Here is a 27,683-nt window from a genome sequence, read left to right on the forward strand (position 1 = left end):
TTATACTCCCTCCGTCCCTTTTTAGTTGTCCACTTTAGAAATGGCACACAGATTAAGGCAACAATGATTAGCACAGTGAAGTTACAATTTTACCCTTATGACAACTTTTCACTTCAAAATTACAACCACTTATTTGAATTCAAGTGAAATAAATTGGAGAAAAACAACATACACTTTTACAATTTTCAAGAAGTGTAAATAAGGGTATAATAGGAAAAAATTTGTTGTCCTTTCTTGATTTGTCAAAATGGACAACTAAATAGGGACAACCAAAAAAGGAAATATGGACAAGTAAATAGGAACGGAGGGAGTAAGTTATATATGTTGTGTGACTATAAATTAATTATTCACTAGTCACTAATTATTGCATCATAATTAATCAAACACGTAAACTAAAGTTACACACACTTGTCAGTACTAATGTTCGGGCAGGATCAAGCAGCTGATATTTTTAGAGAAGAAAACGCTGCCCGGACTGCCCGTAACGGCTGTAGAGAGAGATTACGGGCAGCTCTCTCTCAGTAACCACTAACGAAGAGTTCCTTCTTCAAGCTGATTATATTTACCCCCATCGCTTGGTCTATGTTGATCGGACGGTCCAGAATGAACGCTGCTTTTGATCTTAGTTTCTCTACGATATAGCTCTGAAAACTCTCCGATCTGCTTCATCGGAGCGACGATCTGTATTTCCGGTGAGTTTACCGGCTCCGATTCGCTGAATTTTAGCTACTTCTGTTTTTCTTCTAGAAAATTCCGCCGTTCAGTTTAAATTTTTTTAGGAAAGAGTTCTTCTCCTTGTTTTCTGTTTTACGGCTCCGATTAGCTCAACTTTATCTACTTCAATTTTTTCCTTTAGAAAAATCGGTGGTTCTTCTCGTTGTTTTCTGTTTTCCGGCTCCGATTAGCTGAATTTGTTCCAACTTCAGTTTGTTTTTTTCCTCGTAGAATTTTGTGCGGTTCAGTTTATTTGACAATTGATGAAGTTTGTTGAGTTCTCCTATCACGATTTCACGAAATTTCTTTTTTGCTCCGTAACGAGATAAATTCTTCTCGTTGTTTTCTGTTTTCCGGTTCCGATTAGCTGAATTTACTCTACTTCAGTTTATTTTTCTTTCTAAAACCTTCTGAGGCTCAGTTTATTTCGCCAAATTCTCTAGTTTACTTCGTTAAGTGATGAATTCTTCTCATTTTTTTCTGTTTTCCGGCAAAAATAAGTTCTCCGATGAACGGATGACATTTTTTCCGGCACAAAAGTAGTCGTCTTCTTCACTAGCAGCTTAGAATAGTCTTATCGTTTTCTGAAATTTTGTGTTTGGTCATAATCTAACGGCTGAGAATTGATGGATGCAGGGATCTGCGCTAGTCTGTGTAATTGTACCGTACCGTACTGATGGAGACAAGCAGAGGCTCAGTCAGTGTTGCCATGATTAGACAGAGTATGCTAACTTGCGCCTGTCAATCACTGGTAGCTTTATTTATTTCTTCGCTGGTTAAAACTCAGATCCTCACTCTCACCCAGGTACTTAAAAATAACTTTGATCGATTTTTATATTTCCGTTTCAATTTATACAACATAGTTAAATTTATTTGAATTTATGACTAAAGTTTAAAATTCTGAATCTTGAAATCTTACCCAAATCACATATATATTAAAACAAATACACATGTTCATCATCGCTTTCAGCATATTTAATATTATATAGTCACTTGCTTTTCAAATTTATTAAATAGAGCTTGTTATGATTATTTTAGGCAAAATATAAATTTGGAAAAAGTCTTATGTCTGTCAGAAGCTATTTTGTTTTTCTTAACATGCGCCGGAGCCTGGATATTTTCCTGGTTTTTAGTGATTCTGTACGTGTCATATATTTTTTTAGTTTCTCTATCTTATCCTCTTTATCTCATTTTCTTTAGAAAAAATTTACGGAGACGAATTATATCCATGAGAAGAAAATGACTAAGACCCTTTTTCTTGATCTGTTCATTTTTCTACTGCTTATATGGAAGATCAAAAAATTGATTTATTTTTCAGTGGAGTTCGTTACGTTGAATTTGTCTAGCATAATTTATAATTTTTTATATAATTTACGAACTATTTCACGTAAACACACCCAAAAATAGCAATAATGGATTTCCTTCGATTAAAAAAAAAAAACAAAAACTAGAACATATTTTATGTGTTGTATATTCCAATGGGGAGTGCGGTTGCATAAATTCGACAACATTATTTAGGTCCACTTGAATGTGAAATATCTATAATTTTGTGAAAAAAATAATAATGTGGGAATATAATCATGTCCAAGGAATATTCCGTCTTTTATGCTCTTTGCTAACTTGAATAACCAGTAGATTGACACGTCAGTTATCTGGTTTCTTTACGTATTGGATCAAAAGATAAGCCCAATTAAAATATCCATCTAAAGATATGCTTGCTCATAACTTCAAAAAAAACAATATTGAGAGCATGAGGAAGGGAATAGGTAGACCGAAGAAGTTTTAGAAAAAAATAATTAGATAAGATATAGTACATCTGCAAAAACATGATCCTACATAGAAGAATATATCATAGAAAGTTAATAAGTAGCGGCGCACTGCATGGTTTCTCTATTTTATTTCCTTTCCTTCGGTTTTCATATTGATTGTAGTTGTTATTGGTATTCTTTATTTTATTTTCTTCTTTTTTTTAAGAACTTGTTTTATATATTTTACTTGAATCGAAGATTTATCAAAAACAATCTATCTATCCTTATAGAGTAGAGGGGAGGTTATGTATACTTTACCCTGTAAGATTTCACTCAAGTATTTAATATGTCGTCTTAATATATTATGAACTATTAAACCAAATTTTCATGTAATACGAGGTTCAAGATCCAACCTATGGGACCAAAACTGCTTAGGAGAGTATATTAAGAGGTCGTTTAGCTTAACTTAAAAAAATAGTTTGGAGTATTTCTTTTAATTTTGAACTTTTTTTAAGTCATTTTTAACTTTTTCAAAAGCTAAAAATGACTAAAAAAGTAAATTTGATCAAATTTTAAGTCAAAATCCAAACGGAAATTATTTTGAACCTATCCTTGAAACAGAAAATATTTTATAATCATTTCCTCTTCAATGTAGCAACTCATTTATTTATGCGGAGCAAAAATGCTGACCCAGTAAGTTTTACTTACACCAAGCTAGGCCAGGCCACTTTTATTCGGATTATAATTTTAATGTTGTTTTTATATTTAGGTGTACTTGAAGCTACTCGAACAAAAGGGTAAAAAGGGTGAAGAACATCATATATCTTCCCCAAGCAAACCTCTTGATGCCGAAGAAGACGGCAATGAGACGGGGGATGATGATGATGAAGGTGAAGACTTGTCATCCGAAGATGGAGGAAATGTGAACACCAATGATAGCAACTCCAAGAAACATCCTAGAGAAGAGGAAGCCGGTGCTGAAGAGAATGGTGATGATGATGATGATGAGGGTGGTGGTGAAGACAGTCCAGATGATGAAGATAATGATAAACCTGATGAAGAAGATGACGACGAAGATGGGCCTGATGAAGGCGAGGAAGATACTGTGGAAGAAGAAGAGGACGATGAAGAAGAGGAAGAGGAAGAGGAAGATGAGGAAGAAGAAATTCAGCCACCAAAAAAGAGGAAGAAGTAAATTAATTATCCACAACAGGCTCATCTCCTCTTCTATCACTATCGAGGTCTGTTATGTTGACACTTGCTGTAACTGTGTCTTAATGCACAACTAGAGAGTACTACTTAAAAAACTCCTTAACTGCGGCAATGTTTAGTGGATGTTTTCTATTCATAAAAATCACTATGATTTGCTGCTGAATGAGAATAGATCAAGACTTTGATAAGACAATTTTGAAGTTAATACAACAACAGACGTATTCAACTCTCGATTAATTAGGCAAAAAGTACAATACATCAGGGAAAGAAGTCTTGCTTCTGATATGAATATGATCAAAATCTATGTAGTAAATTCTACATAACTACAACCAACCTAGTCTAATGACAAGTGACAGACGCAAAGACATAGGGTTCACGAACACGAACAAGAACAAGTAAATCTTAAGATTATGTTGCTACCACTCTTCAAAAAACAATATCAGACACAGGTGTGTGTCGAATCCTCCAAAACCAATTAGGACCTGAGCAACATAATATATCATCAATATGTAACCTTGTCAACATCTGTAGCATGAAGCGCTACCAACAGAAATTAAACTTGTGATCATACCTAGGAGAGTGTTGGGCGATCGAAACGGGATAAGGGAGGAAAAGGAAGAGAACTAATGCAAGATAGTTTTAACACTTCCTTTCTTCAAATTTAATAAGCTTTTTACAGGTGAATATAATATACAAAGAGAAACCAGAAAGTTAATGGTACAAGCTAAATAATGAAAAACATACTCCCAATGACAAAATTTCACTTGAAAGTGAATAAGAACAAAGATAACATCCACCTCAAAACTTCTAAAGACGAGCCTAATGAAGTGAGAAGCGTGAATTTTCATGCAAAAGGAAGTGACGAAATGACTTTCATTCACGTTTGAAAGTCATTTCTCAAAAAATTAAAAATGAAGGAAAAAAAAGAATAAAATGAATCAATATCTATTCTAAAAGAAAAAAAAAACAAGCCTAATTAGCTCTTAGTTGCGCGGACTCTTCACTTTTGATGTCGCAACCGTGTCGAATTCTCCAAAAATACACTACTTTTGGCAAATCCGACACACACTCATTGACATTTCTGAAGAGTCCGAGCAACAAAGAATTAGCTTGAACAAATTAAAACAACAGAAAAAATAAGACCTGTGTTTTTAAAAGAAAAAGATACATGACTGGTTAAAATGGAGAAAAAAATCAAAATTGTCTATTAGTTAACAACAAAACTTCACAAACCCTAAGTCATCCTCGTAAAAAGTCGAATAACATTAGGAGTTTTTTTAAACAGAATACAGATATGAATAGGTAAATTTTTGAGAAAAAATATAAAAAAGTTATATTAGTAGTTAGCAATAAACATAGAAGAACCCCTAGTCATCCTTGTTAATTGTTAAATGATGTTTTAAAACTAAGCAAAAGACTATATACACACACACACAGAGAAATTTCAAGGTAATAAATTTTTCATACTTAAAAAGCATATTTTCACGCAAAGAGGGGAAAGAGGATATGGCATACTATAAGGCCTAATAACAATATCAAGAAAATACTTGGCCAAATCAGAATATTGGAGCAAATATAAGAGCAAGATTTTTTTTTTTGACAAATCCACTTCAAAACAAGTCTAGAAGGAATATATCCACCAAAGAGAAGGGTAATGCATACGGCATTATCTTAGCAAGTTCTATAGGAACTTGGCTTATCAGTAAGAAGTATGGATTGTATGAAAGTAAAGATATAAGAAACATATCGCTACAAATCCGATAAAACCCAAGCCACTGACAAAGACTGACCCTTAGACACTCATCAGATGCTTCAATGACTTCGTTTCATCATGGTCAGGCGTTGTTCATCTGCAAAATCATACTCAAGTAAGCACCAGATAATAGATTTAACACGGGAGAAGGGGCTGGGGCTACGTAAAAGGCGAAGCGAAATCAAAAGGTCATTTAACTGATATAATAAAAAGAGAAGGAAGAACGGGAAGCAGAGACTTTTGGATACTCAAATTAAGAACACATCTTTGCATATTCAATGCTTGGTAGTAGGTTCAAGCTGATGCAAGTATAATCAAGAGGGATATACCTTTTTTTTAAAAACAATTTATCAATTAATTAACTCGTACTCTCGTCCTTGCTTTACCTGGGCTCCCTAATTTCACAAAGAAAGGTGTAAAGTATCATAAGAGACCTTTGTTTCTGGAACATGCTAGTTTTTCCCATGCATAGGAGGCAGATTGAATTTTTTTTATTTTGGGGGAACAGATATAATTTAATATGTAATATGATAACAAAGAATCAACATCACGGACAACAAATGTTGTCGTTAGATTGGTTAAACATACCTTAGTCTGAATTTTTTCTTCACATATATATGTCACATATTCATAGCACAAGTGAAAGGGGAGGAGCACAGCGGGTATCTGATTAGCTGGCGGTCGCAAAGGTAGCAGGATAAAGGTTGACTATTTTCCATTTTCACTACAACGCTTTACTCGTAATGAATCTTTACTTGTTGAATGGTTGGAATTTTCTTTTATCTTTTAACTCGTTCACATTCTTCTTTCCTTTACTCCAAATGACTACTTTCACCCTCTTTTCAGCTGAGATGTTACCCAGATAGCTTCTGGTTGTAGTTTGCTTAGTGAACTTGAGATTCTTTATGATGAATGACCATAGCTGTAGAATCTACATGTCATATATCTCTATTGACTTTAGCTCACAACAACTGAACCATAGGTTCTAAGCCAATTCATTGGTTTTTGAGATAGATCAATAAACTAAGCCTCAATCCAAACTAGTTCGGTCGGCTATACGAGTCCTCTATACCCATTCAATCAATTTATGACCATTTTACATCACCTATAACTAATCTAAAACAAATTCTAGGCACTTGTTAGCAAAGGCGACCCTAGGATTTGAGGAAGACAGAGGCACTACTAGACGCAGAGTACTGACACTTCATCGGAAAATATTGTCAAAGAAGTATAATAAGGAAGGTATCATAAATATAAAGTAAACGAGAGTGTAACATGGTTCAATGTTTGGTTTGATGGTTTTGACCCTGTATACTTTGAGGTTGCTAGTTCGAATCTGGCTTGAGTTTTTATTTATATGGATTTTTTCTTTTTTGAAAAAATGACAACAAAAAATGTAGTGACCAAGAATTGAACACAGGACCACCTTGCTTGCGAAGAAGCGGAAAGATAAGCATTGGACCAGTGCACCAAATCAGCCTTTGCGTTTAATGGTGCACAATTAAATATATTATCCTTATTTAGGAATATACATGTATAATTTTTTTCTGAAGTTAACACATGCACCCTCAAATGTTGGTCCGCCTCTACTAATTAGTAAGATATACCAATTATAGTTGAATACTTTTAGCAACAAAGTAGGGCACTCAGAGACGAGAAAATTTAGGAAAAAGTGAGGAACTTTACTTCTACTGCAAGAAAAAACATGGAAATAAGAACAAAAATTTAGGAACAGTCAGATTGCCTGTACAGATGTTCTAGCATACCAAATAAGCAAGTTTAGAAAATACTAATAATCACATGTAAGTAGAAGGAACAAATCAAGAAAATGCAGTTTATGGAAAGAATAATCTTAATAGTTAGCAGAAATGATGATAGAAGTTCAAATAGTGAGACACTGTATGCAAATGTCTCCAAAGTAAGAATTGAATTAACAAAATTACTCTTTCTGTTCAATTTTACTTGTCTACTCGACCATATCAACAGAAAAACAATCTTTCTTTCATATCTTACCCTTAACATTAATCACTTATTTCCTGAGAACTTTTTACAATGTTATTAGTCATGGATATTATAACAAAATATGCACATCATTTATTACTATCTCTACTTATTAAGGGGAGTGCAAAGTCTATCGTGGACAAGTAAAAAATGAACAAATGGAGTACAACTTTACACAAAACATAGTAATAAGAGTATCAAATAGAAGACCAAGTACCTGAAGTGCGACGGGTAGCCACTGCTTCCCGGATGCTTTGCAGATGAAGGTTGGCCAACCTGCTTGTAGAGCTGCAATAAGCCGGGCACCACTCCCCCAGTAGAACCACCTGTGCTGCCACCAACACCACCATATGCCCCTAAACCCCCAGTAGAACCCCCTGTGCGGCTACCAACACCACCATAATGCCCCTAAACCCCCAGTAGAACCACCTGTGCTGCTACCAACCCCACCATATGCCCCTAACCCCCCAGTAGAACCACCTGTGCGGCTACCAACACCACCATATGCCGCTAAACCCCCAGTAGAACCCCCTGTGCGGCTACCAACACCACCATAATGCCCCTAAACCCCCAGTAGAACCCCCTGTGCTGCCACCAACTCCCCCATATGCCCCTAAACCCCCAGTAGACCCACCTGTGCTGCTACCAACACCACCATATGCCCCTAAACCCCCAGTAGACCCACCTGTGCTGCTACCAACCCCACCATATGCCCCTAAACCCCCAGTAGACCCACCTGTGCTGCTACCAACCCCACCATATGCCCCTAAACCCCAGTAGAACCACCTGTGCGGCTACCAACACCACCATATGCCGCTAAACCCCCAGTAGAACCCCCTGTGCTGCCACCAACTCCCCCATATGCCCCTAAACCCCCAGTAGAACCACCTGTGCTGCTACCAGCACCACCATAAGCCCCTAAACCTGAAACACCCCCACCTAAACCATCTAACCTCCCACCATATCCTGCTGCAATCCCCATTCCACCACCCATTTGCTGCCCGAAACCACCAACTCCTACGAATGGATTCCCATACGCTCCATACGGATTAGCAAGTACTCCACCATAAAACGGATTCATCATCGGCACATCCGCGTTCTGACCCAACATCCCCATACTGTGACCAGCAGCAACTGGAGCATACACACCTTGCCCTGGTGGCATTGCCAGCAGTGACTGCTGTACAACCTCCGTGGTGATACTAGCCGCTCCACCACCAACTTTTCCCTCAGCCGCCTTCTTGCAATGCAATTGCCTCCCCTCAAAAATCTTAGAGGGTTTTTCCAGACATTTCTTCGCCGCCTCCACAGTTTTGTACACAAACAAAGCATACCCTTTTGATTTCCCAGTTGATGGATCAAATCCCATTGGTCCAGACTCAATTTCCCCAAACTTAGCAAAAAAGCTCCTCAATTTCTCTGAATTCACATCCTTCGGCACATTACTCACATAGATCTTCCGGTTACCAAATTCATTAGTCCCAGAAACAGCAGTCTCTTTCATTGAAGCCAACTTACACGAAGCCAAACGATTGTTGATCATCTTCTGAGGCTCTTTCAGCGCTTTCGCAGCTGATTTCCTAGTTTTAAACAGAACAAAAGCATACCCTTTAGCCTTTCCAGTAGCATGATCCATCACAACGTTGCATTCCTCAATCTCCCCATACGGTTCAAAGACGGACAGCAGCGCCGGACGCGTGGTCTCACGCGCCAACCCATAAACGAAGATTTTCCTGTGGCTGATGTCTTTATCAGCGTTTGACTGGATAAGCTCGTAAAAAGCAGGGAGAGCAGCTGCGGTATCCACCGCTAGGGAAACCAGTTGATCCTTTGAGAAAGGTTCGAGAAGTTTCTGAATTTTCACCGGTAATGGGTCGGAGTCGGAATCGGAATCGGAATCGGAATTGGGTGGGTTAGAAAAATTGGATTTGGGTGTTTTTTGCTGCTGCTGCGGCTGATTCTTGTTGATTTTAGAGGGCGTAGCAATGGAATCTGGTGCCTTCTTGACAAGCTTTCGCTTTTTCACCTCGTTGTTAGCAGCCATGGGAGCTTGAAGGTAAGGATTTTTGAGTGAGATTTTTGCTTAAACACGAAGGGAAAAGAGGGCAGCAGGGTTTTGGAGTCTGCTTTTGATGATTCACCTTGTTTTTATCAATGAGGAAATAGACAAGACTTTTACCTCTGTTCTTGAGGCCCACAAAGACAAAGGAAGCATTGGCCCAATGAGATCATGTAGATTCATAGAAGTATAAATTACGAGTGGTTTTCGAAAGATTCTCGATTCAAATGCAATAAATAAAAATAAAAATATGAGAATAAAAAGAAATATGTCAAATAATAAGTAAAGCATTGCGTTATATCTAGGGAAAGAAAAAAATAATAACGATAAAATAATAAGGTAACTAAAAAAAATACATGTATAAAATTACTATAACAGATGCCGCACAGATTTTCGTAAAACCTAAATCCGCCGAGAAGTAAGTTAAAACCTAAAATTTCATATATGATCACGTAACTAACATATATAAAAAAAAAATTACCAAAGCTGTTTAACTATCGTTTCTATCATCAAAATCCCTATATTTTGAGTATGTTAATACTAAAATCACACAGTCTAAAAATATTAAATTTATCGGATAATTTATTTTTACTCTTTATTAAAATTCAATTTTTAGTGTAATTTCATAAATTGAGCAACAATCACAACAATATACTCGGTATTCAGGATAATTTCATATTTGAAATCTGAAAAGGATAAAACAGAGGAGAACTTGCATAAATCACAATAGTTTAAGAGTTAATTACTTAGATGTACTATAATTTGCAATATTAAGAATTTTATCATATTTTGATGCGTCCAGATATGTTTAGATACATATATCTCGAGATATACAGGGTCAAAATTACGTATTTTTTAATTCTAAATACATTATATACAAGTGGATTCACATGTATCTGAGATACATAACAAATCTCGCTCGCCTCTCTCCCATGTTGCTCGTCACTCTCATATGTATCTGATATCCCAAATACATGTGAATCACACCAGATACGTACAGATACGTGTATCTAGTGTGATTCTCATTCATCTGAGATACATAACAAATCTCGCTCGCCTCTCTCCCATGTTGCTCGTCACTCTCATATGTATCTGATATCCCAAATACATGTGAATCACACCAGATACGTACAGATACGTGTATCTAGTGTGATTCTCATTCATCTGAGATACATAATTTTGCTCATCTCTCTCCCAATTTTAGTGTATATGGTACAAAAATATATGTATCAAAGTTTATTTTCCTCAAAATATGATAGAAAATTCTTAATTAGTGATAAAATATGTAATATTTTGAAAATATAGATAACAATAATATATATGATAGTGAAATATATTTAATTATGTATTTTTTTCCTAAAACATAAGCAGCATGAAGAAAGACCATCGATTTAAATATTGCAAATCAAAGTATTTACGAAGAAAAAAAAATACAAAAATGAAAAAAGACATATCAAATAATAATGAAAGCAATAGATAACAGGAAAAGGAAACAATAATAAAATGAAATAATACGGTAATAACTAAAAGAAAATACATGCATAAGGCTATTACTATTTACTACGACATATATGATGCTTCAGGTTCAGCAAACTTATAAATCCGTTGAAAAATGAGTCGAAATCTAAAATTTCATATATAATTACGTAACAAAATATTTTTCTTTTTATAAAAGTCATTTAACTATCATTTTTTTTTGACATAAAATCACTATATATTAACATATAAGGAAAAAAGACTTGATATACCCTCAATTTTGTTAATTAGAATTTGATATAATGAAAGTGCCACATATATATTCTTACTATTATACAAATGACACATATATATCCTTATTGTTATACAAGGATAATGCTAAATGACCAGAAAATTTGGCCAGAAATTTAAAAAGTCTATAATATTTTTTTATATTTTAAAATAAACTGATCTTTTTTCTATTTTTTTAATTAAAAGATATTAAAGTTAAAAGGGTAAAAATGTTCAAAAAGGTAAAATAACATAGTGTGAAATATGTTATTTTACCATTCTGGCCAAATTCTGTCCAAATTTTCTGGCCAAAAGTATTTTTCTGTTATACAAATAACTCATATAACTGTCTCATAAATTTTTAAAAAAATTAAATTTATAAATTTCCGGTCAAACTTAAACTATTTAATTCTTCGAAAAATGAAATATGTCAAATAAATTAGGTCAGAGTGTTGGGTTATAAAGGTGATTAGAGCGTCATGCGGAAGCTTATAATTTGCAAATCATATGATTGATAAATTAGACAACAAATAAAAACATACTAGAAACATATTATTAATAGTGTTTGGTCAAGTAACCTACATATTATAAAACTAATATAATATTGAAAAAAATATAAATATGTTTAAGAGAAAATCTCCCTATAAACTACATTTGGATGCTATTGTGTTATGCTATGAGAATAAGGATCTTCAATTTATATATCTCCAAACTTTTCCTCTAAGGAAAAAGAATAAACCAAATATGGAAGAAAATTATATTTTCCTTTAAAAAAAATAAAAACTTTTCCTCTAAGGAAAAATAATAAATCAAATATGGAAGAAAATTATATTTTCCTTTAAAGAAAATAAAAGCAATTATGGTAATGCTTTAAATTTTTTTCAAAGTAAAATTAAAACTCAAATATAATAAGAAAATAAGGAAAAACCTAGGAGGAATAATTGTTTCCACAACCTTAAAAGAAAATATTAATTTTAAAAGTATTTCTACCTGCTCTCTTCTTTTACCATTTTCGCTTTCTCTTGTTTGTTGTCATCTCAATCTCAGACAACACAAGAGAAAACAAAAGGATCAGTTGGGGAAGATATACATACTTATTATATCTATACATATATATTGTTTTTGGGTATCAAATCTTGATCCATTTTTGTACAAATTTCTGTCTCTATTTAACAATTCTGAGTGAAAAATGTCAAAAGAAATTGAAATGGGTGTGGGTGTTGATCACACTGAACCCGAACCCGAACCCGAAGAATCTTCTCCTCTGATCCCTCCTAGTTTGATTACAGTACCTAATATTAATGATGATGATGATATTATAGACCTTGAAGCAGGTCCTGATGAACATATTCAATGCCGTATTTGCCTCGAATCTGACGGTTAGTTTTTTTTTTTTTTTTTAGATTTATGGGTTTTGTGTAAAGTTTCAATTTTTATAGATCCCCTGATCTCAATATTGTAAATTGTCTAAGTAGTTCTTGTTTGTTCGTAGATTTTGAAGTTGAAATTTGAAAATTTGAGTTTATGATGTTGTGATTTTTTTTTTGGAAGTAGTTGTGTTTGGATGTGTGGAAAAAAATTGAATTTTTGTGAGTTTAAAGTGAAATATAAAAATTTATGGTCAAATGCTAGCTAAATTTCACAAACGGAAAATACTTACAAGGCTTAGTTGGGAATAAGGGATAGTCCATGTTGGTATATTTACATTAGAGTTAGTGTAGAGATGAGTGTGGGATTTAAGAGATTCTCTAGTTTTTTGAAATTTGCAACGAAGGGTAAGGGTGTGGTCTAGTGTTCAATGAAGTAGTTGGGACTACTTGGAAACTATGAGGTTCCATGTTCAGAAGCACTAGGTAATTTGTTCCCCATGGGTCAAAAAAGCCTTATGGACAGAACCTTAGGGGAATAGTCGAGTTACGTACAAGATGGTATGGATATGACGGTTATAAAGAAAAGGATAAATTTTCTTCGTTTGAAGTGTTTTTTTTTTTTTTTGGAATATAAGCTTGTTTATGTGAATTGTGCAGTTAGCTTATCTTGAAAAGCTTGGTGATGTGGGATTCTTTACATTGAAAATTGAAAGGTTGGTTGTTTATGGTGAATATGGAGTCCAAAATGTGTGTTTTGTCCCTTCCATAAACCTCAAATAGTTCCACAGCCTAAGTGTTTATGGTTGCCTTAATAATGTTCTTCATATCAATGCGAGAGTATGGCTGACTGAAGTTGACATTTTGTCTAGACAAGTGAAACACGCAGTGTCAATTAGGTTTTTGTACTCTCTATTAGGAAAGAAGCTGGTTGTTTAGTTTATTCAAGTGCATGTTAGTATACATCTATATGAAAAAATCATGATTTTGGTAATTGAGATGTTTGCAAATGTTTCACTTTGCTCTTTAGGTAGGGACTTTATAGCACCTTGCAAGTGCAAGGGAACATCAAAGTATGTCCATCGTGAGTGCCTTGATCATTGGCGTGCTGTCAAGGTATTTTTTCAGCCTTTTCAATCAGCTATTTTCAAGGAAGTTTTGAACTTTATTTTATGTTTGTAAGAGCCAAATATTAGAGTGCTGGTGAAGCTTTAGACCAATACATCCAGTACAGGCTGCATGTAGTGACACGAACTTTCTTAAGCTTGAACCGCCAAACATGCAAGTTTATCTACTCATAGCAAATATTTTGTCTTTTACAGGAAGGATTTGCCTTTGCCCATTGCACTACTTGCAAAGCTCCCTATCACTTGAGAGTTCACGTTAATGATGATAGAAAATGGCGGACTTTGAAGTTCCGATTTTTCGTAACCAGAGACATTTTATCCATATTTCTTGTGGTTCAACTTGTAGGTGGTTGTCCCTCTTTAGTTTTGTTGTTTGATTTTTGAGATGTCTCTTTAATCCTCTCTGTCGAAACTATATTCAGTTGATGGCTTAATTCTACATGCAGGTTATAGCTTCATTGGGATACTTAGTTTACTTCATTGATACATACAAGAAATCCTGGCTTCGTTTGATTTGGGGATTCGATAGTGAACTAAGCTTCTATTACATATGCGGTAAAACATCATGAGCTTCAGTAGTTACAACAGTCCATATATGTTTTATCTCTAACTTTTAGGTGCTTTATTGTCATTATCTTTTTTTCTGCTAATAGTAATGTCCTCTTTATTGTTTTTCCTCGGGGATTTAAAGCTTCTTCTTCATTTATTTTCTTTCCATTGGGATTTTTCTTATGATTGATATGGTTTTTGAGAAATTTATTTATATTCTTAAAAAACTTTCTCAAGGTTGGGAAATTATATACTTCAAGGAGCTTAAGCTGCTATCCTTGTTTTGCTTCATTTAATGGACAAAATTCTTTCTATGTAGAGAGATCCTTTGTTATTCCTGCTTGGACGAGACCTTTTCTGCATACTACTTGTTGGTTGGCAAAGCTAAATTGTTTATTAGTATATTTTTAATACCATTTGGATGAGGAGATCTGATCGTGACCACTCCGTGGTCCCGTATCATCATCCTTTTTTTCTCGGGAAAAGAGGAGGAAGACTTCATATGGGTCAGGGAAGGGGTGATGGGAAGCATTTACTGGCGGTGGAGGAAGGGGCTTGGGGGGAGAGAAGGGATTTTTCAAGTGAGGTAGGTGTTAGCTGGATGTGGAGAGGCTACAAGGAAGTTACTGGAGGCTGACGGAGGGATTTTTTTTTGGTTAACCGTTGTTTTCAGGCCAGCTTGTGCGCACATTGACAAATTCTACGAGAAACCTGACACCTCCCACCAACAACAGGTACCGAGTAACTTTTTCCACCAATCACCTAGTAAGTAGAGAAAAAAACTAGATGATTTTCCCCATCTGTTCTAGCATTGGTGGTGGACAGAGTTACCTTGTACCTGTTGCTGGTGGTATCCTGACAAGTATACCGTGGAATTACTTGAGATGCGCACATGCTGGCTCGGGTACCACGGTTATCAAAAATAAAAAGCTAGTAGAAAAACCAATTTTCAGGAAAAACTGGTGTGAGGATTGATCTGTTTATTGCCTTATCCACAGAAGAAATGTACCTTTTCCTATGTGGAATCATCAGGACATGGAAGGAATCTCCATACTTTCTCCTGTCAAGAAATAGATAGATTGTCCACACAAAACTGTCTCCACAATTCTCTGTACTAAATAATTTGATACTTAACCTTTTTTCTTCGACATTTGAACCATTGCATTCTATTAAAATTTATGCCATTGCTCTTGAACTTGTGCAGGGGCTCTAGTGTTTTTCGCTTTGCTGGGCCTATCTGGTTGCTTTATAACTTGTTTCGACAGAAGAGTGCGCAATGATTTGGCTCAGCCCTGCCGCGAAGTGTGCATTTGCTGCTGTCATCCCGGGTACATATGATGCCTTCTTTCTTTCAGTTTCTCCTTCCTCATTTGTCAAAACAAAAAGAAATAGAAAGATAACCCGCAGGATCTAGTTTATTCTCCAAAGATCATGCATGCATTGATAACTTTCTATATAGGAAGTTAGGAACTAAAAAGTCTTTGTTTCTTTCTCTTTGGGTATGTTTTCCATGGAAAATATTTTCTAAAATTTTGAGCAACTGAACATGAGAAAACCGGAAAACTCCGTACCGCAAACACCCTTTGTGTCTCTGAGAACGAAGAATTGTATGGTTAATTTAAGAGTTACATTTATTTGGGAGTTAGACTAGTCTTGTTGCCAAATAAAATATATTCGTTGTATTGTTGTGTAGAGATTACCAACAATTACATGCTGAAACATTTCGTGTATCATTTTTTTAATTGTTCGCTTCTTCGTAGCTGTAACATGTTGTACAATAGTAACTCCGAATTGGTTATTTTCTGATGGTTTTATGTTACACTATTTTTTGAGATGGATGAGAGTTCATTGATAATGATTGTTGTTCTTTTCTTGTTGGTAATGTCCTTGCAGAGTCTGTGCCGATGGTCATTTGACTGGTGCACTCTGTATATGGACTGATTGTAGCACATGTTTTGAAGGTTGTGCTAGTATGGCCGGTGAATGTGGAGGTTGCATAGGAGGTGCCGGTGAAGCTGGGTTGCCATTTTTATTTATAGTGGCTTTAGTCGTGCTTGGACTGTTTACAATCATTGGCATATTTTACAGTATTTTGGTTATTACGATGGTCGGACAGAGAATCTGGCAGCGCCACTACCACATACTTGCAAAAAGAATGCTCACCAAGGTGAGTGAAATCCCCTTGACTATCTTTTTCTCTTGTTCTGAAATGTTCAATTGCATATGATGTCTACACATGAAGGTGGTAGTTAATCCGTTCTTGTTAATCATAGATAACCCCGCCAACAAGAATTAGATCGGTTTTGTTGGAAAATCAAGGTTATAACAATAAATATAGTTTCCTCTGCCGAACTGTAGTACATAATCATCTCCAAAGATCTCGGCTAGAGCAGGCATATGAATAATTTTCACCTTGCTTTTATTGGGGTGCATTTCATTGTTACTTCATACTTGTCATTCCTATAATCAGGAGTCCAAACTATCCATAGTTTTGGTCCAATGTGTCTTGTGTTACTCCTCCCATCCCAATTTATGTAGCGTTGTTTTATTAGGTACGGAGTTTAAGAAAGAAAAAAAAAACTCTTGAAACTTGTGATCTAAACGAGTATAAATATTTGTGAAACTATAAATCAGCTTATTAAGGGTGAAATGAGAAGTTTAAGATTAAATTGTTTCTAAATAAGTAAGTATGACGTCTAAAAAGAAAAGTATGAAGTATAAATTGGGATAGAGGGAGTATTGTTTTTCTCAATTCCCTCCCTATGTTGTCGACCAATAAATTCTTAAGACCTGAGCTTCTTAATGATTTATTTATTTATTATGTTCTAACTTTCTTACTAAAAGTGGTTTAATGTAATATTAGTTTAATTAATCATCATGAAAGTGATTCTAGTGTCAAAGTTGTGAAGGTTTTCATGTCACACTTCATGGTTGTTGAGTGAAAGGGAGTCTTGGAACAACGGTTAAGTTGTTCCTGTGTGACCTATAGGTCACGAGTTTGAGCCATGACATCAAACTGATGCTTGCGTTAGGGTAGGCTGCATGTATCATACTAATATGTTTCTTAACTCTTGTGTAGGAATACGTCGTGCAGGATGTTGATGGTGAGGATACTGGAAATGATTGGTCTCCGCCACCTCTCCCACAAGAGCATGTTCAACAACTGAAAACACTAGGACTTCTATAAAACTTCAAGGACTTCAACATATAGTTGACGGAAACTAGGGATGGATTGAAATTCCATCTCTTTGGGGGCCTCCGTTATGGTCCTTGAGTTTATGCATCTAGATAACGACATAATTTTTTCTTATTGATCAATAGAAAATCTCATGAGTCCGATATCGTTCATAGTTTATGAAAGGTCACATGTAATTGTCAAGAAAACTTCTAGTTATGAATGATCATATGCAATTGTCAATAAGCTGATCATTGACAACCTAAATGAAGCAACATAGTTCCCTTTAATGACTCTACAAATACTTCTATCTGATTGCTAACTTTAAAAGTTCTCAATTATGTATGTAGTGGGTAATACTATTATCCTCCTAGGACCGAAGGGGTTCATCCAAACCCCTCTCGTCAGAATCACATTGTATATACAAAGTCAAAATATTATTACCCCCTAGGGCAGAAGGGGTTCATCCAAACCCTTCTCGTTAGAATCACAGTTAAAGCTTTTGTTTATGTATGGATAGTAGATGATGAGGTTTTGTCAGTCTTGTTCAACATATTCTTACTTGTTAATCTTATATTAACATCTGGCGACGATTAAAAACATTCACTTTTGACAAACGTAAAAAAACCAATATTTTTGTCATTTTCTCGTATGCAAACATATAGGAATATTCAAAGTTCACAAATCAATAGTTTTTGTTAAGCATGTTTAGAGCAATAAGATGTAGTAAAGCATTGATAATAGAAGCCTAATCCAAATTCAGCATTTGGAGTTTGTTGGTTCCTACGACGATCTCAAGTGAAATATACAGGTTCACAATAAAAAAAATTGTAGTAATATGCAATAGATTTCTTACTACACATACCATATGATTTGAGAAGAACCTACAAAATTCACATGAAGCCATAGGTAATAAGCTAGATTCACCTCTACGAGTCTACGTAGATTAGTATGACCTCTGCACAAGGATGACACAAACAAACAAATCGAGAAATAGATTTGAATTTTGAAATGTACAAATATGGCAGTACATATACTAACAGGTAATATATTCTGAATGAAATCAAATAAAGCAAGCTTTGATAATTCCTAGGCTATATAAGGGAAAGAGTTTTTCTATAACAGAAGAAAAGATAATTATCAAATCCATACATTATAATTTTTTACCTAAAACAACAGGCTCTGCACATGGCAACAATTTGTACAGTTTAAGAAGAAGATCTGACTACAGTTTTTCTTTTTCTTTTCTTTACACCCTTGTACAGTTACTCTATCTCCGCGGCAGGGGCATCCAGGTATGTTTACCATCTGAGCCTCACAGTTAAACCTGCTTATATAGATTATACCTCAAAACTATAATGTACAATGTTACAAACACCACCACATACATGTTTATTTTTAACATGTTCCATCAGCAAAGAGGTAGAACAAAAGCTCTCGACAAGAAAACAAAGACGAGGGTACTTGTTCTAGCCTCAGTTAGCTGTACAATTTCCTACACCATCTAAGCAGCAGCAGAATATGACGCCAGGAAACTGATCCTCCTCTCTGCAAAAGATGAAAGCACGGAAATTCAAGAGAATGTCAAGAATGGAAATAAGAAGTCACAATGATAAGAGTTTATTGGTATACAGTACAATTAATGGTTCTATAAAGAGGAAGAGCAAAACGAAAGCTGGGAGTCGGGGGGAGTAGAGGTGGTTGAAGATTCAATTTGGGATAAAATTTGATAGCCTATCGGAAGTGGGATGACATATAAGTTTAATGAATTATAGAACGGTAGAAAATGGAACATTGGAAGTATGTTTAATTTCTTGACCCATGCAAGTTTGCAACCAAAGGACATCCTCATTTTACTTTACCAACAGTCACAGACAAATGTGTCATTTCACCCACCAACAATTCTGAAAGTGATCTCAACTATTGGCTGTCAGAGACAAATAATTTGACTCTTTACAGATCCTCAGCTCAGGTGATTGACAAGTGAGCAATTACAAGTGGAAAGTATAACTTATCAATCGTCATAATGATAAATGAGCCTATCCTTGTGCAAGATGTCAGGATAAACTTTGTAGTTTTGAAAACTAGAAGGGAAAGAAAAAGCAAAAGAATACCTCCAGCAGCAACCAGTTTCTCTACACGGGCAACTATATGCTTTCCGTAAGTATATTTCTTCAGAGCATTTAGATGAACCTTGATTCGGTTGAGAATGAGTTCAAGTTGCTGGTCATCACAAGTCTCCAGCACTTTCTGTACAACGTAGTTTGCAAACTGATCTTTCATCATCGCCTGTACATCAAATACATAAAGCTTTGAATTGTGAACAAGTGAAATGATTTTCTTTCTTAGTTTGATCAACCCAATACCTATAAATATGTTCTGCTCATAAAGCATTCTTTCCCTATTGATCTTGTTTCCATCTGTTACATGGAACTAGTAATCTGTCCCTTAATTTTTGGTTATCTATTAAACTCTGGTTGGTTAGTTTGTTCCTTTATCTTACATTTTTCTCTGCATAACATGCTTATCTACCTGAAAATTTACCATCATGTTTCTCTCAAGACAGATGCATAGAAAAATGAATGTCTTTTAAGTGAATAAAGAGTTTAAAGTAATATCCCATGCAAAAAAAAACCCGTTGATAAGCTCCCCTAGGAGAAAATAGTAATTGTATTATTTTATCAGAGCAAAGTATATAAGTTATAGAGTACTCATAACCAATGTCAACTACACCAAAAGAACCCAGAAGACTGACAAGGCCTTACTCATTCTAGTTAGGCAAATCCCAGTGCGCCTGAGGTTGCACTTTTGCCAAAGTAAACTTGTTAACTTCATTCTAAAAGGCAGAACTGGAAAAGCATGTAGTTCTACAGTAAAAGTGAAATGCCCCTAAGAAGGAATGATTGCTCCCACTAGACCATCTAAAAAAGTAAACTTAAATCAATCACATAGTGAGTTTACTTCATTCTAAAGAGCATAACTGAAAAATCATGTTTACAGTAAAGCAAAATGCTCAAAAAGGTTAGTTGTTCTCACTTGATCATCTAAAACATTAACTTAAATCAATCACATAGAGTAATTAAATCTACATTATCCTCTGAGAATCAAACAGTCAGCGGTAACAGGATTTCCTTAAGATTGAGTACACACTACTGAAGAAGCATCTGAGAAAGTAACAAACCTGAAGAGGTTCATTTTCATCAGTGGTGCCAATCATCTCATTTACCAAGGTCTGACGTTCTTCGGGAGTTCCAAAGCTTAAGCACTTCTCCACAACATTAGAGGCAAATTTCTGCTGGCTCATCTGAACTATCTGTCCCGTCAGCTTACTAATTATAGAAGTACGCTCCTCAGGCTTTCCGTGTTCCAGTACATGCTGTAACAAAACTTGGCAGGATTAGATAGGTAGGCAGAACATCTGAGCTAAATAAGAAGAGAAATAATCCACCCAGGGAAGTTGATGACATTTGTCCAGTGTACTCTACGACATTGAGACATGAAAACTCATATATTTTTACTGCAAAAAGCGATTAATAGTTAGAAAATTTATTGTTCATGAGAAAGTTGAAGGCAATTCTAGAACACAACCTCCTGTTGTTTTAACTTGTATATAAAAATCCATATCCAAAAATACAAGTATTTAGCACTAAAATTGTATTACCATCAACTTGGAGTTATGAATTAAGTTGTGAACACCCATTCATTCACATGTCAAGTAGGAGGTGAGAAAAATCTTTAGAAACCCTTGAATGGAAAGACGTATAGCAATTCAAGGAAGACTTCCTTGAGCCAAGGAGCTTCAAAAGAAGTAAAAACCAAAATCTAGAGTAAATGCTGGTCAAACAGCATTTTCACAAAAACACAACCTCTTGGAACAAAGGCACGAGTTGTTTCAGTATTCTGCAGACAAGTTGTATTCTCTCTAAATTAGCACACTCTTGACACCAGTCTAAGTCAGGATGTTCACATGTAAGTTGAGAAATAGATCAAACCTGAACAACATAATTCCCATATTGATCTTGCGCCAACATGCAAACTGTTTGCAAAATCTCATTCATTACAATGTTCTGGGTTTCAGGATTATGGCAATGTTCCAAGACTCTCTGTCATTAGAAAGAAAATTTAGAAACGGATGTCATCCCATCGACGATATAATACACAAAAGGGATCAGCATATACTGAATTATTTGACCTGTATGACCCGACATCCATATGGATGGGTGGACAATGTCACAACTTGATCATAAAATGTGGAAACAATGAACTGGATAGCATCCTGTGGAATGCATTCGATGCACTTCTGGATTACATGATTCCCATTTTGATCTCTAACACAGCGCATAACATGACCATCAAGCTCGGCGACCATTTTAGTCTGCTGATCCAGATCAACCATCTCTATGGCCTGAAAATTCATAGAAATGTGAAACCTATGCCATTCAGCAATTATAGCCATCGGGGAGAATGATTAATACCAGCTGCCCGTCAACTGTGATAACTCATCATCAAGCAGGGACCACTAAGTGGAATCTGGTGACATTAGGTAGACTAGGGATACTCAAACCTTTTAATTAGAGGCATGCGGGACAGAGAGACGGATAGCATGAATTCATTTTAAAGCTGGAGTGGAGTTCAGTATTTTACATTCCAAGACAAGAACATCTTATATTTTAAAGGGGAATCTTTTATATCAGGATACATTTGATGGGGAAGTTATGAATACTATCGCACTCCAATATTACAATATAAAGCAGCAGTTAGAGAGTTGACAAAAGCTCTAGCAGACAGAATCCATTATGCAATAATAATTCTCAGTCTCACAAAGACCAGTCAAAAGGCATGTAAAGAAAGAAAGAAATAAGACAATATCACATGGCGGTGTACCCCTAGCTCCATAGCTGGGCTAGTCACTGGCTAGAGGGTGACCCACCTACCAGACCAGCCCTGGGCATCTGCAACATCTTCCTTTGATATTCTAATCGGAGAGAACCAAAAGACTGACCCATTCGGTGACTTACCAGAACTAGCAAGGTGAAATTCACGTATTATAATTATTCCACAAATGACAGTGGAATAAATAGTACCAGTTCACAATTTCAAATAACAGCAACTTGGTGAACTTCCCTAGTTTAAGACAGAGAAAAAAACCTTTCAAACTAAAAATAGCAAGACGAGTGAGATTTGAAGATACTAAAAATATATTATTGTGAATCAGATAACTTAAGAAATCAGAAGGATTAGAGCAGAGAACATGATAGCAACATCACTATAGCTACAATAAAAGAAACTAAGATACCTTTTGGATTACTCGGCAACCATACATCTGAAGGCTAAGGGTGAGTACATGCCCATTGAGCTGGTCAGCCAGTTCTCTTATCTGAGGTGAACTTCCATGCTCGAAAAACTGAGAAATGTGAATAGCAGAAGGCAAGAAGAAAGTTACACGACCTATTCATTTGATTAACGACACTTTTTTTCACGTAACCTAGAAGTGAAGACATAACATGAAAAAGACTTAACTAAGAAACACTGAGGAACATACCTTCTGGATCACATAATTACCAAACACATCAGTCATCAAAGAAAGGGCTTGCGGCATAATTTCTTGGAAGACCATGTTCTTCTCTTCTGTGGTAGCAGTCTCAAGTTTTTGTTGAATGAACCGACTGCCATACTGATCCGCACTGCTCATACAAAATTTTTATTAATGGTAAGGTTTTAGAGGTTAATTTGACATGAAGAGCAGTGCTGCTAGCCGAACATGTATACCTGAACTGGACCACATGGCCTTCAATCTCTGATAGCTCAAAACACTTGCTCTTATTGCTCTTAAACTCGTCTAGTAACGAGGAAGCAAAGGTTTCACCCAAGTTAGAAACAGCCTCAGAATGCCAAGCTCCCATGACACCACCAGCTAAGTTTCTCATCCCTGAATGAAAACGCATGTTCCTTTCCCCATACCTTACAGGACTACCAGGTCCAAATGGGGAATTTGGAAGACCTGCACCTGCCAAAGGGCTTCCAGGATATGACATACTAAGGCCAAGTGCTGGGTTCCCATAGTAACCATGATTTAAGCCACCGGATTTGCCAAGATACGGAATACCATATTGTGAATTTTGAGATGCAACCAACGTCTCCAGATAAGCTTTCTGAAGCTCAATCAACTCCATGTATGAAGTCCCTAAAGATTCCCTATTCACTGTTGGGTCATTGAGAGCTGCTAGCTGAGCAGCAAGATACTCAGGTGACCTCAAGTACTGTAAGTACAATGGATCCATCTGAGACATTGGCAGAGACCCCCCCAAGGTCTGATTACCAAGTCTATTAAGGTTCTGCAGTTCAGCTGCTGCAGCCATTAAATTAGGACCCAAACTCAATCCGCCTCCTGTTACACGAGCATCAATTCCACATGCACCTACCGGAGAAGCTATATTTCCCAGTACGGAAGGTAAATTACCAGCCCCAACCTGGTTTTCAAACATGGTTGGTGATGAAGGGTTCATACCATAACCTCCTAAAGCATAAGCAGAAAATGTTGAATTAGGACTATCGACAGTTGGATATTGAGATAAAGAACTTTCTCCACTGTTGAGAGTTGGCATAGAGGGCCCAATCATGTATGCAGTAGAGGAACCTGCAGACTTATGAAAATGAACAGATTCAGACTTTTTTCCATATGGATGTTGCTTCATAGGATTCTGACCATTCTGCAATCGGAAGAGGTTCTGATGATCGTCAATCTCATTATGAATTTGATACTTTTGATGTTTCCCTTCATCTCCCATATTGTTCCCTGATAGACTCATGCCAGACAATGCAGCAGCCAAATCAGCATGCTCACCCATATGAGATGAAACATCCTCTAGTGATGCTATCCTCCCTCCTCCAGCAGAAGGAATACGAGGGCTAGGAGCTCTAGCTACAAGCTGAGGATCAGGGATGGCACTTCGCGACAGTGATGTACCCATGGCCGAACCATAAGACTGAGACCCTGATGAGCTGACATTATGGAGGGACACGCCTTGAACCTTTTCCCTAGAATGTAACGCATCCAAAGATGCCATATTTTGATGGAGATGAGCGAATTGGGACTCAGAAGGATCAACAATATCATCATATGCACGGGAAGCAGGACGTGATGGATGCCTCGATGTTGTTTGGCTCATATGGTCCTACATTTTATAGAAGTTTCAGAAACAGAAATCCATATCCAGTAAGATGAAACTCCAAAAAAAAAAAAAGAACTTCATTAAGTGAGTACAAGTTGACCTCTTTAAGATATTATTGATGTAATGTAAGCAAAGCTGACTCAACATCAAGCAACTGTGATTAAAGAATACAGTTGTTGTTACCCGACCTTCACAATAAGCTACAAGTGCCAAGTTTGCAACTTCGAATGTCAGAAGTTGCATCTTAAGAATGCAATATGATTTCTATACTAGCTGGATGTGGTCTCCAGCGACAACAATATGGAAATGAAATAAAGGCTGCCAACTCCAAACTTCCACATTAATGAACATGAGAAATAATAAATGACATCACGAAATGAGCCTTTTGCTTCTCAGAAAAGAGGATAAAAAGAGATAGACACTCTCACTAACATGTGTGACTTCAAACTTATAGAGTTATGAAACCCGAGAACAAGTTTTTCCCAGGCACTTAAGTAAAGCACACAATCTAGTGCCAGAAGAAACTGCTGATATATTTTCTCAAGAGCAAGAAGAACACCAAAGTGGATACACAGATATCCAGCAATACTGGGTAACATTTCATATTGACAAGATAGACCCCCACATAGATCAATATGACGAAGAGAATAATCTAACGCTCAAACTAACTAGCCCGCAAGTGTTGCTCTCAACATGTTGCAAGGACAAATAGGTGAAGCATGATGCAAAACGTTCAAAAATGCTTGTAATTGACCCGTGCCATACACAAACATGTCAATGCTAGAGATGCACAAACCTATATAAATACAACATTTTATTACAGAAAGCATTGACATTCTCTGAAAAAGGAAATAAGATTCAGTATTAACGTAACAAGCAATCCCATATAAACACTTTTAGTTAACACAGATCACCACTCATGGATTAAAACCTTCAAACATAAAATAATATTTTCCAGTTCTTTTTCACCTGAATCATCTCAGTAATGCTCATCTGCCGGCTTCCTAAACCTAATCCAGGCAATCCAATAAGACCATCACCACCCCACTCCTTCCGCGCCTCACGTCCATTTTCTCCATTTATAGTACCAAATCCCATCGGCATTGAAAAAAGTGATTCAACATCCCTTCCCTTATCAGCCTCACCACGATTTCCTTTCCTTCTATCACCAATCCCCCCTAATACTGGTGAATTACCACCACTACCAACATTACCACCACTACCAACATTACCACCTCCACCGCTACCCTGCAGACGCTGGGAGTACCGCCAGTCTTCTTTAGACAAAAGAGGTGGCGGAAGCCTTGGGTTCAGATTCACATTCGAGTAGTAATACGAAATGTACGCTGGATCAGACCTTAACTCCTCTTCTGAAAGTCCGCCGAAATCATAACCATTGTCACCACCACCACCGCCACCGCCTATCATCAAGCCACTGAAAGCGTTCAACGATCCTTCAACAGTCGGTGGAGCTGACCCACTACGGTAAATACTGAGCTCTCTCTCTCGATCACTCACCTCTTGTTGCTGCAGCTGCTGCCTCCTTCGTTCACTAAGTAACATCCCTAACTCTTCGCTAAAATCATTGCTTCCTCCTAGCATTGATCGCATTCCAATTTCCGACATCATCTTCGCATAACCATCAGTAATCATCGCATAAACACACAAAATTTAGCTAAATCACAACAAAAACACCTCAAAAATCTTCCAAAAAACTCAAAAACTCAGCTCAAATTAGCTCACGAACTCATAAATTTCCATTAGTTTCATAAATATTTAAGCTAAACAACCATAACTTCAACCGATTCAGTTCAGATTTTCATAGAAACGAGCGTTAAATCAAAGAGATCGAAAGCAAAAACGGTGATCGCCATCTGTTTGATACATTGTTAAGAGAGAGAAAATCAAAGAGTTTTAGAGAGAGAGAGAGTGAGCAAAGTGCACTGAGAATAGTGAAGTTAAGTGAAGAGAAAAAAGTGTGATAAGCACGAGTACCAGATGGAATATCAGCCGTTGGATTGAATTTTAACGGTTCAGATTAATATTTATTGTTTAGCTTATGTTCTTGTGTTTATTAATATTTCCAGATTGCCTAAATTTGGTATATTTAGATATATATTTTTATTTCTTATAAAGTCAATTATTTTAATTGAGATTTTTTCAGAGGAATAAATAAATTGTTTTTCTGACATTTGAAGATTTTTATATTTCGTTTTAATTTGGATATGAGACGGCTAGGGTTTGTGTAACCTAAAGTTTTCATGTGTTATACACTTTATCTTACAATTTTATTTTATAATTTCAATTCTCATTTTGTTTAGGAAACTTTAGTGTTAGAGCTTCTATTACATATATATAAATCTAAACTAGTCGAAAAATATATGATAAATATTGATAAAAGGTAAGAAAATATATTGCCGTCCGTATAAATTTGATAGTATTTCTATAATGAAACTAATAGTTTCAATCCCCGTAGATCATTCATATTCATCTGCTCGTGGATCAGAGAAGAAAAAAAAACTTCTGCAATACATGTAATAAGTCAGTAATAAAATGAGTATTAATAGAATTTAAAGTAAACGTGCCCAAAGAAAAAAAAAAAAGCAGCTTCATCTAGGACATGACTCTTAAATACAAAGATATGGAGATCGATAATTTAGGATAGAAAATTAGTAGGTAACCGAATATTGTCGCACTTTATATAAAATTAGTCTCCTCTTCTCCTTATAGTAATATTATTTCTTCGATATGTATTATTGTTTATTGTTTCATTTGTTTTGCATTTTGTTTCTTCATTAACATATTATTCGTACAATCTTAAAACTTTTCTTTTGAATCAAGGATCTATCAAAAATGATATTTATCTGGTAAAAGGATAATATATATGTATATTGTGTTCTCCCTAAACCCTAATTATGCAATTACACCGAATATACTATTATTATATTTCAATTAAAAAAAAGTCCTAAAACTACAAAAAATTCTTTTTTATCGAGTTATTATTTCAAGTATTATATCATTTTGTTTGAAAACTTTATTGCTGCGATATTGCTATAAATT

General features: G+C 35.9%; 4 protein-coding genes across 4 annotated transcripts; 2 read left to right on the forward strand and 2 right to left on the reverse strand.

The window, feature by feature from the left end:
- The first annotated feature begins 453 nt into the window (after positions 1 to 453).
- LOC102603157 (glutamic acid-rich protein-like) lies at positions 454 to 3,867 on the forward strand. Its single transcript, XM_006346642.2, has 3 exons — positions 454 to 692; positions 1,351 to 1,519; positions 3,232 to 3,867. Exons 2-3 carry the CDS (start codon positions 1,391 to 1,393, stop codon positions 3,655 to 3,657), a joined length of 555 nt encoding a protein of 184 aa, XP_006346704.1. The 5' UTR covers positions 454 to 692; positions 1,351 to 1,390; the 3' UTR covers positions 3,658 to 3,867.
- Positions 3,868 to 5,238: 1,371 nt separating this feature from the next.
- LOC102603496 (UBP1-associated protein 2B-like) lies at positions 5,239 to 9,589 on the reverse strand. The gene is made up of 3 exons (XM_015308485.1): positions 8,317 to 9,589; positions 7,646 to 8,113; positions 5,239 to 5,524 (listed from the first exon to the last, which is right to left on the reverse strand). Exons 1-2 carry the CDS (start codon positions 9,470 to 9,472, stop codon positions 7,968 to 7,970), a joined length of 1,302 nt encoding a protein of 433 aa, XP_015163971.1. The 5' UTR covers positions 9,473 to 9,589; the 3' UTR covers positions 5,239 to 5,524; positions 7,646 to 7,967.
- Positions 9,590 to 12,204: 2,615 nt separating this feature from the next.
- Positions 12,205 to 17,741, forward strand: LOC102603834 (uncharacterized). Its single transcript, XM_006346644.2, has 7 exons — positions 12,205 to 12,612; positions 13,631 to 13,716; positions 13,923 to 14,069; positions 14,174 to 14,282; positions 15,481 to 15,604; positions 16,170 to 16,443; positions 17,356 to 17,741. The coding sequence occupies exons 1-7, from the start codon at positions 12,423 to 12,425 to the stop codon at positions 17,461 to 17,463; spliced, it is 1,038 nt and encodes a 345-aa protein (XP_006346706.1). The 5' UTR covers positions 12,205 to 12,422; the 3' UTR covers positions 17,464 to 17,741.
- Positions 17,742 to 18,529: 788 nt separating this feature from the next.
- LOC102604169 (pumilio homolog 1-like) lies at positions 18,530 to 26,565 on the reverse strand. The gene is made up of 9 exons (XM_006346645.2): positions 25,593 to 26,565; positions 23,221 to 24,626; positions 22,994 to 23,135; positions 22,748 to 22,855; positions 21,644 to 21,856; positions 21,444 to 21,554; positions 20,633 to 20,827; positions 19,566 to 19,740; positions 18,530 to 18,999 (listed from the first exon to the last, which is right to left on the reverse strand). The coding sequence occupies exons 1-9, from the start codon at positions 26,274 to 26,276 to the stop codon at positions 18,956 to 18,958; spliced, it is 3,078 nt and encodes a 1,025-aa protein (XP_006346707.1). The 5' UTR covers positions 26,277 to 26,565; the 3' UTR covers positions 18,530 to 18,955.
- Positions 26,566 to 27,683: the final 1,118 nt, after the last annotated feature.

This window comes from Solanum tuberosum, unplaced genomic scaffold, assembly GCF_000226075.1.
Source record: "Solanum tuberosum cultivar DM 1-3 516 R44 unplaced genomic scaffold, SolTub_3.0 scf00086, whole genome shotgun sequence".
NCBI classification, from domain to species: domain Eukaryota; kingdom Viridiplantae; phylum Streptophyta; class Magnoliopsida; order Solanales; family Solanaceae; genus Solanum; species Solanum tuberosum.